We start from the raw sequence: 14,917 nt of genomic DNA, 5'->3' as shown, positions 1-14,917 counted from the left end.
CGATCCTTTGTTAGGCCATGGGAAAACAATTCGTTGATCCACACATACGCACATATATTTGAAAAGTTATATTAAAGAAGTTTCGCCCATTTGGTTTTTTTTAGTAAGGATTGGTATGACGTTGAAGCAATATTAACTTAGTGCCACGTCAATGCAAGTGAGGAGGGATTATGCTTTGACTGAGGCCCTCGTCTTGTAGTGATGGCCCTCACCGTTGCTTGATAGGGTTCATGAGCCCTAGCCCTATCCTCGCAACTCAAGGCCGATGACCCTTTGTTCGGCCATGGGAAAACAATTCATTGATCCGCCACACATACAAACATATATTTGGAAAGTTATATTAAGGAAGTTTCGCCAATTTGATTTTTTTTAGTATGGATTGGCATGACATTGAAGCAATGCTGACTTAGTGCCACATCAATGCAAGTGAGGAGGGATTATACTTCCACTAAGGCCCTTGTCTTTTGGTGTTGGCGACCCCTCACCGTTGCCCGATAGGGTTCATGAGCCCTAGCCCTATCCTCGCAACTCAAGGCCAACGATCCTTTGTTAGCCATGGGAAAACAATTCGTTGATCCGCCACACACATGCACATATATTTGGAAAGTTATATTAAGGAAGTTTCGCCCATTTAGTTTTTTTAGTAAGGATTGGTATGATGTTGAAGCAATGTTGACTTAGTGCCACGTCAATGCAAGTGAGGAGGGATTGTGCTTCTTCTAAGGCCCTTGTCTTGTGGTGATGGCGACTCCTCACCGTCACCCGATAGGGTTCATGAGCCCTAGCCCTACCCTCGCGACTCAGGGCTAATGATCATATGCTAGGGCATGGGAAAATTATTAGTTGATTCACCGCATACACACATATGTATGTGTGTGCATATATAAATTCAAAAAGTTATATTAAAGAAGTTTCACCCATTTGATTCTTTCAGTAAGAATTAGTATGACATTGAAGCAGTGCTGAATCAGTACCATGTCAAAGCACCATGTCAATGCGATGAGGAATTATGCTTTGACTAAGGCTCTTGTCTTGTGGTGATGGCGAGCCGTCGCCTGCTAGGGTTCATGAGCCCTAGCCACTTCCCTTGCGACTCAAGGTTGACGACCTTCAGTTGGGGCATGGGAAAGCAATTAGTTGATCCATCACACACCCACACACACATATATATTCAAAAAGTTATCTTAAAGAAGTGTCGCCCCCTTTTATTTTTATTATAGTAAGGAGTGGTATGCCATTGATGCTGTGCTAACGCAGTGCCACGTCAATGCAAGTGTACACGAGAGATTTAGAGTACATTATTTTCCGTGGATTTCCAATCTTCCTTTAATGATTTGACTATGCAATGTAACAAAGTACGGTGGTCATAAATAAAAATTTGAGACTATTATGTGTCTTTTTTTTTTTGGTCGAAGACTATTATGTGTCTCAAGTCATCTAGAATGCAAGTATATATTTTCTCTAAAAATCAAGGGAACTAAATTACACCTATGTACTCTATTAATCAGGCATATATCCTTGTAGCTTTTACACTACTCGATTAATGGTCAATGCTGGAATGGGGGATCGATATTATAAAAGTGATTATATACATGATTAATATTCTAAAAATTTAAGCTATTAAACCCAAACACTATGGCAATAAAAAAACATAAACACCACTCAATTTTCTATTATTTTTGAAAATGAGTGTAAGTGTGATCGATATTTAAAAAATTTAAACTATTAAAAAATAATGTAAATTATTTGGAACATCCTAAAATCTCTTCCATATATGATAGTTGATTGAACGATCTAATATCATACAATGGGGAACTCATATAATTAGAGCCATAATTTACAAAGGAGGAAAATGTCTCTATGATTATAACTACAGGCCAACAAGTCACCAAATCGAGCCAAATCTCATCACATACTAATTTAATTAAACAGTCGATCACTTCAATTCCTAACAATTTTATTTCAAAAGTTTTAACCTTTAGAGATCGAAACATTGCATGTCCCTACTCATCCCCATAAAAAAAGCACGGAGGTTCGAATTCAACAAGCAACAATAGAGAAATATCTTTGAATTCGAGCTCTAACTAGGATTTAAGTGATCAACACATTCAAGCTCTACTTCAGCTCGAGGAGTCTAGGGGTCGATTTCGAGTTCGACAACACCTCTCTAAACATATCCTTAATTATGTACTTCAATCTTAAACGCCCCAAACTAGAGAGGGAAAAGGAAGTTGAATCTTTCCCCCCCAAAATGCAATTTCACATTTCCAAACAAATGAATAAATTCAAACCCATCAAAATGTCAAAATTACTCCCAAAAAAGCACTACAAAAAAAAGAAAAAAAAAGGAAGAGATGACGAAATAAAGAAGAACGTCACCATATATTAGACAGAGAAAACCAAAAAAGAGAAACACCAAAAAAGCCATGCACATACTAAAAAACCAGGAGAACCAGAGAGAGAGAAGAAGAAAGAGAGAGAGAAGAAGAAAGAGAGAACAGAAGAGAGTGAAAGACGAGCTGTGCGAGGAAGGGCTATTGGCGCAGAGCTCGACGGCCGCCCATTGGGCGGTGCACCCACGCCCTGCGCCGGTGACGCTTCGCATTCCTCCCTCCTCTCTCTCTCTCTCTCTCTTCTGCGCGAATACCGAACCAAAGGGAAAGGACGCGACACGGCATTCAATTCTTCTCTTTGTCACCATCATCATCACCGCTATCGCCGCCGTCGTTTGAGCTTCGACTGCTGTTCCCTCTGCGCCCGCCGCCGCCGCCGCCCGACCCCTCCGCCTCCCCTCCTTCCTCGCTGCAGCAGACGTCATTGCCATCGGTCCCCGCCCTCCTTTCGTCTCCCCGTCCGTCCCCTCCTCGTCGTCCTCCTCCTCGTCCCCCTCGTGCCGCCGGTGCCGCTGCTGGGGGTGGTGGTGGGGGTGGTAATGGCCCGCCACGGGGAGCGGCTCCGTCAGCCGCCTCCCGTCCCGCGGCGGCGAGAACACCACCGGCAGGTAGTTCTCCGCCTCGCTCGGGAACTTGGAGTTCTTGAAGTGCTCCTTCAGCGCCTCCAAACCCTTCACCCACCCAAAAACCCAAATTCTCATTTTTCATCGTTTTTCACTTTCGCGGGATTCATTGAAAGAGGCGAAGGTTTCTCTTGCCATTCGAGCCCCGCTTGAATCCCCATGCTAATTGCTATTGGACTGAAGTCTAGACTAGACGAAATACCAGTAAAAAAGAACGTCTTTGTTCCTGAATTATTTTGCTATACCTGGATTCTTGCATAGGTGACTTCGCAGATTTTCCTGGAGTTGAAGACCTCCCAGTGGCGGAGATGGAAGGCCTTGTAAAGCCGCCTCGCCGCCTGCGGCGTCGTCATGTTCACGAACCCGTACCCCACATTGCACTTGTTGCTGTCCAAAATGCGCGAAAGATCGATCAATCCCGACATCAGCAATTCAAACCCCAAATGAAATCAATAATAGGAAGAAAAGAAAGAAACAAATGGGTTCTTGCGAATCTTTATGTTCAGATGATCACTTGAAATCAATGGGGAGATAGACGAAATCGTATGCGGACAGCGGCTGGCGGTCTTCGTCGTCCTCGCAGTGGTCTTCTCCAATCTGCTCGTTGCAGTGGATACAGTGGTTGTCCAGCATGTTCAAGAGCAGCTTCTGACTGCGCCCCACATTAAACAATTGCCGATTTTAATAATAAATTAAGAGGAAGACGAAAGAAGACGAAATCCATTCACAAAAATGGCAAGTATGATGAAGCGAGAACGAGAGCGACCCCCTTGTTCACCTGTACTTGTTGGGTATGTTCTTGATCATGACGGTGGTCCTGGAGTCGCCGGAACTCGCCTGCGCCACCGCGCCGTCCTCCTCGCTGATGACGAACCGGGAATCGAGCTTGTGCCTGCCTTGCTTGTTGCTCTTCCATGACCTCCCGCTACTGCTGCTGCTGCCGCTGCTCCGACACGGCTGCGATTGCTGCTTAATGCTATTGCCGTGCTTCTTCTTGGCACCACTGTTCCTGGCGCTGACGACGCTCCCTGTGTTACAATACTCTCCTTCTCCTCTCTCGCTTCCATGAGCATCGCCGCCGCCGCTCAAACTCAAGCGGCCCATCGATGCCTCGACCTCCGAGCTTTTCTCCGCGGTAGGGCTCGCTTCGCCGGGACCCATCAGCGGTTTCTTGGCAGGCTTGTTGGGCTGCAAGATTCGCAGCCCGGGGGAGCGGCGACCAGGCGGTGCGGCGACGTCAGAGGCGGAGGAGGGGGCGGGGGCGGCGGCGAATCCTTGGGAATCTTGGCACGGTAGGCGACCGCCGGGGAGGTATAGAGGAACGACGAATTGTGCACGAAAGCGGTCGGGGTCGTCGGGGTCGGCGGGCCGGTGGCGTCGAGCAGGAACTTGCGGTTGTAGCCACCGGGGCGGCTGAACTCGATGACGACGTTCTTGCCATGGATCTCCTTGCCGTTCATCTGGGCCAGCGCCTTGGCGGCGTCCCGGACGTCGTAGAATTCCACGAACCGCTGGTGCTTCTTGAACGGGGTCTCCCGCAGCTCCTTCACCGGACCTGCGCGGAAAACATCGAGGAGAGGTTCTGAGCATGCAAAGGGGAAGGAGAAACAGGCGCAATGGAGATGAAAAGGGACAGAAGAAAGAATGCTCGATATCCCAGCTTTTACGCCCCACTTTCCCCGAGCAAATAAAGAAAGAAAACCCCTCTATCTGAAGCAAGCCCCACCAGAAAAAAAAAAAAAAAACTGAAAAACGCTCGCTTTCGCAAAGCAAAGATTTTCATGCAAAGCCGACGGATTCGATCCGAACCCAAGGAGCGAAAGAGGAAATCGCATCCGTCAAGGCATGCTTTCGGAGGGGTAGATACCGAATGGCTCGAAGGCCTCCCTCAAGCTGGCCGTCGACACGTCCGGGTCCAAATTGAAGACCACGAGGGTGCCCTGGTTCTGCCCATCCGGGATGGCGTGGACGGCCGGGATCACGAACTGGGCCCACACCCCGGGCCCCGCCACGAGGCCGCTCCCCGCCGCGCCGCAGGCGTCCTCGGCGGCGGCGGCGGGGGGGAGGGAGGGGAGCGCGCCGTAGTAGTGGTCCCGGAGGCGGCACTGGCGCTGCATATGCTGCTCCCGGATGGCCCGCAGCGCGCGCTTCGCGTGCCGCAGGTCGTAGAAGTGGACGGTCACGACCCCGTCGCGGCGGGCCCGCTCCATCTGCACCGCCCGCACGTCCCCGAACACCTCCAATTCCCGCCGCACCCACGACTCGCTCGCGTCCCCGGCACCGGGCACAGCGCCAGCGCCCGCGTCGCCGTCGGGGAGGGCGGCGGCATCGGCGGGGCCACGGAGGCGGCGGCATGAGGCGGGGGCGGCGGCGGCGGCGGCGGCGGCGGCGCGGCGGGGTGGGGGTGGTGGTGGGGGTGGTGGTACTGGAAGGGCACGACCTGGACCTCGTACGGCGGCGGGTAGTAGAGCTGCTGCGCCGGCGGCGGCGGAGGCGGAGGCGGTTGCTGCTGCGCCGGCGCCGCGAAGAAGGGAGGGTTAGGGTTTCTGGCCGGACGGAACTCCTGGGCCGCCGGGTCCAGGTTGCCATGGAACCGGACGACGCCGGTCTCAGCCATCATGGAGCGGCGGCACTTCTAGCGAAGACGGTCGGCGGTTGCGGTGGTGGGTCGGAGTTTGACCGGGCTCATGGACCGTGCGGTGGTCTCTCTTTGACCGGGGGGCCTTTTCACATGACCGACGCTCCGTGTAATTCCATGCCTCGAGCTCCGGCAATAACGACGACGGAGACGGCGACGGCGACGGTGGCTCCGCCCCTCTCTCTCTCTCTTTCTCTCTCTCTCTCTATCTGTGCCGATTCTTGCTCTTTAACCTAAGCAGTGTCGCCTCCTCAAGGTCGCGGTACAGTTTAGTGGTAAGTGAGCAGAAGCAGCAACGAGAAGGAGAAAGCTGGATGAGATGTGCTTTTGCCCAAATGATGTCCTGAGATTTCCCTTAATAAGGGCCATAACCCATGCCTCCTCAGATTCTATGTTAAATGGATCCTATTCCTTACTAATAAAGAAGATGGTTATTAATTATTTTTTTAAGATACTCCATTTAAAATAAAATATTGTGACCGGATTCTTTTCCCTTAAGAACCGATGTTCCATTACTCAACGCATCGAATGAGGGCTATATATTTCCTTCCATATTTGATATGAAATGAAGTATTGGATGTGTGCGGTTTTAAATTGACTAATATAACTATATGTGGGGTGATTTTCATATCCATGACCTACTAATGATAGCTATGTTTGGAGGGAGCTCTTTTTACCAAGAGATGGGGGAAAATATAGTTTCAATCAATAAGTGCGTTGGAAGCTTCTATTAATAAAGTTAATAGTATAAAGAATCTTAAATCGATATACTCAACTCACGTTTATCCTAAATTAATTTTTGTGAAGCAAAAAATTATGACAAATCTACTAACATCTTAGGGCAAAATTAGGGTAAATGTGTCATGACAATATGGATTTAATATAAGTTGGGTATAAAGTGGCACGGGTATAAGGATTTAGGATTTTTTGTATAGAAAAAATAAATAATTTTTGTTAAATATGGTACATGTAACCAATTTGGAATTTTTTTGTGAATTAACCCATTTGTCAGTATAAGCCATTTTTAGCAAATAAAGTTCAATATGCTTATAATCATTTTTCCTTTTTGCCTTTTTCACTTCAGCTGCCTTTTGAAAGCCAAAGTTGCGCTGAGAAGGTCCTTTTGGCCATCTACATGCTTCGTGCACGAAATTACGGTCATGCCCCTGCGTCGGGCGAGATGGCACTATAAGTCGAAAAGCTTTTTTTGGCTGAGGAGGGTTGTGGGCCATACACGTGGCATCGCAAGAATGTCGTGTGATCTAAAACGCCCAGGTACTCCACGGAAAAGAAAGGAAACCAAAAAGAAAGTCTTTCGAAATCACCTTTTTACACACTTCTCCAATTTTTTTTCAATGTCGCCCTTCAAATGGAAAATGAATGAATATATCCATTTTCCAAGTTATCCATGATAAAAAGCAATTAAAATGAGCTTGTCATTTCATCGATCTCTTCATAGAACTATTCATTTTCTTTCATCGACAACTACTACATTTCGAATGTACCCGAGACTGATATTTTATTGTTTGGTATTGTTTCGATTAAACTATGTGCTTTTAATGATGATGACTTATTGCTGGCGAATCAAGGTTCTATATGTTTAGCAAAAAATTAATGATATGAAAAATGTATTCCTAAAATTTGATTGTTTTTATCTCTTGAAATAATTAATCAATGGAGAAAATGTTATATTATCATCAATGATTTACATCTAAGCACTTTAGTGAACGATGCAAATAAATTTTTATTCATTCATTTTTACAAGTGATACAATCGATCACTTTTTAAAAATGTTTGTTTTATGGAAGATAGATAATTTTAAAAATATTTTCTTAAAAATGATCGCTTGTATTATTTAAAAAAAAAGTAGTAAAAAAAATGAGTTCATTATCAAGAATAATTTATTGTCTAAATTTTTTTGTAGACAATGAAAATAACTTTTGTTTATTCATGTTTGTAAGCAATACTAATGATTATTTTTAGAAAAGTATTTTTCAAATTATTCATCTTTATGTGAAACAAATAGAGTCCAAGTGTTATATTAATTATTTTTGGCTAGCTTTCAGAGGTAATATCTCTTAAAAATCTACCGATAAATTTTCTCTTTTTTATTTCGATGATTTGCCAATTTAGTCATAAACTTTTAATGACTTGCTAACATAGTTCTTGACCCAATATCTAAATAATAAGTTTATGACTAGATTGACAAATTTTCAAAAAGCTTAGAACTTAATTGACACTAGGAAATGCTTAAGATTAAATTAGCAAATCATCAAAATTTCATGACTAAACTAACACTATTGAAAAATTTATGATTGAATTAGCCGTTGTACAATAGGTCTCCAATTTTTTAGACAATCATCTGAAACTATCAAACATCATCTTATCAAGTGTATTCAACAAGTTCTTTCAAGACGCTTCATAAGGCATAATCCCCTTTTCTTGGGCTCCAAGTGTCCGACACGATCTTTCGAAATGGAAGAAGGGCATAAAAGCAGCAAAAGCCCTCCTTTCCTCGGGTTCCAATAGACATTTTTCTCGGCTCCCACCAAAGGGAGAGGGAGAGAGAGAGAGAGAGAGAGACTGATGTTTTTATAGTCAAAACCGAGGGAGAGAGAGACCATGCAAATGCATAGATCGAGCATATATGACCGGCACACGTGCACCGAAGTTCGCATCGTCTTTGAGGTACCGAACATGTTTTTTTTTCGCAGCATACGAGAATTCCAAAGCCACCATCGCGACACCGCCTCAATCGCAGTAATTTATATGCTTTCGAGTTTGTACTTCGTGCATGCCTTTGTCTCCCACCACTCCTGCGTCCCTCCTCTCTCACGCCCGTAGACATGGTTTTATGGGAGAGGTCGTGGCTCCTGTCGAAGCAGCATGTGCTGCCCAGAATTCCCCTTGAAAGTGATATTATAATTCGAGGGATTCTCTTAGCTTTCGAGATGGACAATTTGAATTATCATGCGTTTATTCTTCTGCATTCGTTCGGTAAATTAAGTTGGTTTACTAGAAAGAAGTATTTAGTAATGTGCTTGATATCAAGGGAAGATTTGAGATTTACACTTAAACTGTTAAAGTGAGTTGATGGAGATCAAAAAAATATAAAATCATGTCTTTGAATGAGTTAAGGATTTGGTCCACCTCCTTCAGGACAGTACCCCCTTTACTCTGGGCGTCCTCAGCTTTCAAGGTCATTAAGAAGGTTACCTCGTCCTTCCTTACTATTCCCCCAATTAATGAAGAGATCTTGATGGAATTGCCACATTAATGAGTATATACGGGCCGTTGTCAAAAGATATAGAATAATATTTCGATATCCCTCACACGTATAAATTGGATTAGGAGCGATAGGTCTAGTTTTGATATCACGTTAGACAATTCAATTCAAAAATTTAAACTGTTAGGTATAAAGAGATCAAATGAATTCGAAGGAGGTCCACTGTGGGGTGACATAATTCCTAACGATAAAAATGAAATAAAAGTACCTCAAATTTTCATGTTCAAGGCATTAGGGCATTGATGATGGGACATTTGATAGCCAAAAAAAGAAAAAAAGTTTGGTCCCACCACTAACTTCATCACTCCACCGGTGGTTTCTTTCCTGAACATTGAAAATGTGGAAGAAATGGAATTCATTTTTTAATATGTTAAACATAATGAATAGTTTTTAGGTACCTAAATATCCCATCCATTGTCCAATCAATATGAAATTCACGGTACATAAGAACGAGCTATGTGAAAATGTGGAAGAAATGGAATTCATTTTTTAATATGTTAAACGTAATGAATAGTTTTTAGGTACCTAAATATCACATCCATTGTCCAATCAGTACAACATTCATGATAAAAAATATGAAATTCACAGTACATAAGAACGAGCTATGCACTGAAATTCCTACAGTAACCCTAGCTTTGCCGATTCATGGTAGATGATATAGGAATATATGATTCATCCCGTCATATGATAACTCCAAATTTCAAAAGTTCAAGTTACCCGATCAATCTAAGATAGCATCAAAGCAATCAACTTAAGAAGATTTGTTATAAGGGAATAGTCATTCGATGTTACCTCATTTTGACTGTCTTTGATTCCTACTCTCTCTATTACTTGCTCGACTTCCTTTCTTTTTGCATGATTCCAAGTTGAATTTGTGAAAATTTCAAGTGAGCATGCAGTTTTGTTTTCCATTGTCTTCCCATCATTTGCGTGAGCCGCAAAATCAAGATAATTAATGGGGAAAATAAAAAAAAAAATAAAAAATACCTAAGTTTTCACTTTTGATGCTAAGAACATACCTCTATTTTCAAGTTTGCTACTTCAACTCTATCAAAATGCCTAGAATAGCCTTCCGTATGTGAAGGTTCAGTAAACCCTAGTGTCACACCATCCACACATCCAAATTGTGGTATGAGGTCGCAATGTCATGAAGAACCTTAGAACGAGGTTGCCTAGGTATGGAGGTGCACTCCCTCGCGCGTGTGAAAGGGAAGTTGAGGATGACCAAATAGAGAAGGTCTGGGGAAAGGATATTAGAAATATTACAACCTTTACACAATGCTCACTTTAATATTAAAATTTTTAATTAAATTACTTAAATGCCGTTTTAAAAAAATAATAACTTAAACGTCAACTTCGATTTTGGATGACGAAATCCGACCCGATAATATTTGCTCAATTTCGCCGACCAACGTGCCCAATTAGCATAGTTAGTCCTAAACGACATCGTCTACATGTTTTGACCCAAATATAAACCTTGATTCGGACGGACCAAGCTATTTACCCAAATTCTTCAAACCCTAGTTTTGGAAACCCCAAAATTGAGAGCCGAATCTTGGAATGGAGAGCAAGAGTAGGACAAGCGGCTTAAATTCATTTCAACAAGCATCAAGATTTGTTTCAACGTGGACAAACAGTCATCTTTTCCCTACTGTGAGATTTTTCACTCTCGCATGGAGCCCCCATTTCTTTCCTCCAAGCATCAAGCCCTACTTTACCCTCCAACCACCAAACCATTAGAGAGAGGATGATGGTGGTTGAGTAAGTAACTGAGTGAGAGAGAGAGAGAGAGAGAGAGAGAGATGGCAAGTGAGCGAGCGAGGGTGACCAGCTACTTCAAACAACGAACAAGAGTGAGCGTAAAGTCAGGGAGAAAGACAGCGACAGAGAAAAATCTATTGTTTGAGAGGACTTAGTGCGACATCATAGTCCACGATGGACATGTCTTTTTAGTAAAAAAAATCCGTATATAAATAAATTTTTTATTAAAAAAGCCATGTAAAATTTTAGGCAGAACACTTAAAGTGATATTTTTTTCTTCCGATTTGTCGATTGAGGGATCTAATAAAAAAAATTGCCACAAAAGTGAGCGGTATATGAGAATTATTCTACTTCTAGTATCCTTTTTTTTGAGAAGAACTGGTAGGGGCATGGACAATCTCCCTCTTTGTCTCTTTGTGGTGGGACTTAGCCGCCTTTCATGGAACTTGGCCTTGGCAATAAAAGTAGTAGTGAATAAAAAAATTTGTAGCACTGTTGCCAATGGTTTTAGAAATTCAAGTTATTAGATGAATGCCGAGATTAATATTTGAACATTTTAACACTTCCTCACACAAGTAGATTGGACTTTGACCTATGACTAAGCCTATATTATAAGGGAGACGAATAAGTTGTCTAGAAAAAAGATTGAATTTAAGACTTTATTTTTAAATGAAATTGTAGTTTAATCTTTATACATTCCTCCATCAGGCAAGTCCAGTTGCCGTGGTGACTGTCAATGATGGTCGAGGGACGGGGGATGGGATTGTGATTTGTTGATTAGGGTATGGATATACAAGAATATTGGCAGGAGAATTTTGGAAATAGCAACGACAAATTCAAAAGTAGAGGCATTTTATAAGTATTTTCTCAAAGAACATAACTCAACCCATCGTTTTCCAATGGATAAAACTTCTAGGACTCCCCGGTGCAGGCACACAAAGGTACGATGGCGTTGGAGCAAAGCTGTCGTGTCCAGTTCTATGCATTTCGCTATACACGTTTTGAGCCTCTTGAAATGACTTTGCTTGCTCCAGGCATTTCTCATCCCACTGCGCTCAGGATTTCTTCATCCTGTCATCTCTGTGGAGAGTGGGAATCTCGAGGCAACACTGTCGAATTCTGCATCTTTCTCTAACATCTTCAACTTTCTCCTTTAGGGCACATTCCACCAAGAGAGACATGAGCACACGACACAGCCTCATATATGCACATTTCAATACGAAATACATGAAAGAGGATCACAAATTACTTAAGGCACACGTGATAACCATTTTTTTTTTCTCAGCAACAAGTTTTTTTTGGTAAAAAAAAGTTAACGTAATTTTATTTTTCTATTTCCGAGACAAATTTTTAGTCTTTAAATAAGTTTAAAATAGAAATGTTCTACTTTTATTTATTTATTTTTGAAATAGAAACAAAAATGAAGACTTTTATTATTGTTCGCTCTTGCTACTAACCGCTGCCCATCAGTGTGTGATTTCCATATCGATGTTTGCAATTCAATTGATTAAAGATATTTTATCTCACGAAACAATGGAGCACAATGAATGGAAAAAAAAAACATGAGAATGAGATATTTAATAAGGTCTATCAAACGAATTTTGTTTTGAAAATAGAAATTTTATGTACTTATCTAACGTATATTTTTGTTTAGAAACTTGTTTAGAGACTAGAAATAAAAATCTGACCGGAAATTGTTCCTATGAACAAAATTGTTATCATTCAGGTCTTTAACCTATCTCTTTATGACCTATTAAATTATAGACAAGATGCACCTACTAATCTCTGGATTTTTGAGATAGGGAGTCATATTTCGACAGCAACGAAGTTGAACGATATACTGACCATGGATTTTGTTTAGTATGTATCACCTATGCACACGGAAACATTATCAATCCATTGAGTGTACCAATCTTCGGATGAAAAAAGCAGGCCGCCTTTAAGACCGCACGAGCTGCAGTGACTCGCGTTAATCCCCCTTGTCATGATAAACTAATGAAAAGCCGCCGTGTTGACGCATGATGTAAGACACAATCATGGAATTTTGGCTATGTGCTTTTGGTTGGATAATCATCAATGAACAAAGTGGGATAACATCATGAAGCTTTGTCATAATAAACTTGTCTTATATCCATCTAATAAATCCTGGCTTGTCAGGTTTCTTCCCAAACCCTAAAAGTTATTATTCTTTATATGGTCAATATCCCCAAAAAATTATTCTATGTAGACTAGACCCCCTAGGTTTTGATACACTGTGTCCCCCATTTCCTCCACACTATACAAATGGGGGTCATTGCATATGAATAATAGATATCCCCCACTTTTCCATGGCTTGCGAAAAGTGGGTGAAAGGGATGTTTTCTTTTCCTCACGCCCCATTTCACTCCCTCTTTTTAAGGAGCCTTGTGCGCATATTGCTCCAACAAGATTAGACATTATTCCCTTTGCATTGCGGGAGCAGCAGGGTCTTGACTGCAGCTAGCCTTTCTGCTGCTGTTCTTTCCTAAGCATGTTCACATTTATATTGCATGGAAATGGCTTTGTCATGCTTGCTTAGCCAAATAAAGCGTTGTCACCTAGCAAAGATTGAAAAGAAAATGAGAAACATACCCGAAGCACACCTACTTTTACCCTAAGTTCACTTTCGATAAGAAAGCAGTTATTGGATGGAAAGTGGGATGGGCTTTTACTGATTTTGAGTTATCGGATGCTGAGTAGCAATGGCTTAAATCGAATATTTTGTACGCGTGTATGATTCTTGTGGAAAAAAATTCAAAAACAGAGTTAGCTGCGGTGGTCGTCTCTCCATGACCTAAAGCAATTAATATAGTTGGTTGACTTATGCCTCATTTATTTAAGGTTTTTAGTGAATGTTATTTCAACTAGGTAGGATAATAATTTGGAGGAGTATAAATTCATTTATTGACAACTCTTCAGACACACCAATGCATAATATGGCACTAGCCATCCACTAAAGTCAGTTTGATAGAATCACATATGAGGTTAGCAGATACTTCACCAAAAGGTTTACATGCAGATCAAGGACATTACCAAGCACATTCATTTTTGGCCAATTCAATGTGCCACACTTTGAGAACAATTAGCATTGGAACCTAACAAATAAGACTAAAAAACAGGGAAACAGTTACAAGCATGTCACAAAAGCAAAAAGCCTCCTCTGATCCTAAAAAAAGCTCCCAGACCACCACTTTCCCATCCCATTCACTCTCTAGTGCTCACCCGCAGAGTGTACTGACTCTGTAGTTTTTGTTTACTGTTTGCTCTCACCATCTCTCCCCATTCATTCCCTTTCCCATTCTCTTTTAGGACAGGAGAATATTTGTCTGGTCACTTGAAGATGTCCACCAAAACCAACATGAGCCAGAGACATGGCAGAGAGGGAAAGACACTTGAGGCGCTCCCCTTTCTGAACCAGCACATCCTCCATTTTGGGCTCCAAGCACTCGTACATTTGCCACATCAGGTCTCCCTTATGCCTAATAAGACAAGTTCAAAAAGGATGTGCCAACTCTTCTTTCCTCCTTTTTTCTTTAGTGTTTTGCAAGCACAAGAACCATTCGGGACCATCCCCATTTGCTTCCCCCCTGTTCTCAGGAGGCCCACTTATTTATTTTTTATATTTTATTTGTCATTTTTATTGTTACTTTATTACCTCAATTCCTGGGTCAAAAGGGTATTTACCATCTATCTTTTCAATTATTTAAGTGTGTATATATGATATAAATATTTATAGTGGGTGTTCGACCCATTAGAAGCAAAATTGAATTGAATCTCGTTTGGTGCGTGAGTCAGCACGTCCTGCTTCCCCTTAGCTCTGTTACTGTGGCGAATCGTAATGCAATTTAAGCATGTTGGGAATTGAAGAAAGAGGCACTAATTTTATTTATTTTATTTTATTTTTCTAGCTGGGTGTAGAGTTCTAGGTTGCTTTTTAAGAGTTCAATTATATGTCGGGTCCCCCACCAGTTCTTTATACAATTTTTCTTTATGGGTCTAAGTTAGACCGTGCAACACTGTGATCAAGAATGTCAAGTTTCAACTGCGCTTATTATAATAATGAGAAGCATTGCTTTTGGTTGAAACGAGAAACGATTTCCTTAAGAGAGAGGTAACGAGGAGGCTTGTTTAAACCGGTGGTGTTGATCTGCAATTCTTTGTATCCGAATTTCTTGCATCCGTCGTGCTGAATAAAGGG

At 42.1% G+C, this 14,917-nt stretch overlaps 1 protein-coding gene across 1 annotated transcript; it reads right to left on the bottom strand.

Moving 5' to 3' along the window:
* Positions 1-2,299: 2,299 nt before the first annotated feature.
* Positions 2,300-5,967, bottom strand: LOC104416961 (protein terminal ear1 homolog). Its single transcript, XM_039299879.1, is given in 7 exon segments — positions 2,300-3,064; positions 3,262-3,403; positions 3,531-3,668; positions 3,795-4,243; positions 4,246-4,571; positions 4,884-5,379; positions 5,421-5,967. Coding segments are annotated over 7 exon segments (2,520 nt in total). The 5' UTR covers positions 5,634-5,967; the 3' UTR covers positions 2,300-2,308.
* Between the last annotated feature and the right edge of the window lie 8,950 nt (positions 5,968-14,917).

This window comes from Eucalyptus grandis, chromosome 8, assembly GCF_016545825.1.
Source record: "Eucalyptus grandis isolate ANBG69807.140 chromosome 8, ASM1654582v1, whole genome shotgun sequence".
NCBI classification, from domain to species: Eukaryota; Viridiplantae; Streptophyta; class Magnoliopsida; order Myrtales; family Myrtaceae; genus Eucalyptus; species Eucalyptus grandis.
This window is presented reverse-complemented; position numbering and strand designations above follow the sequence as displayed.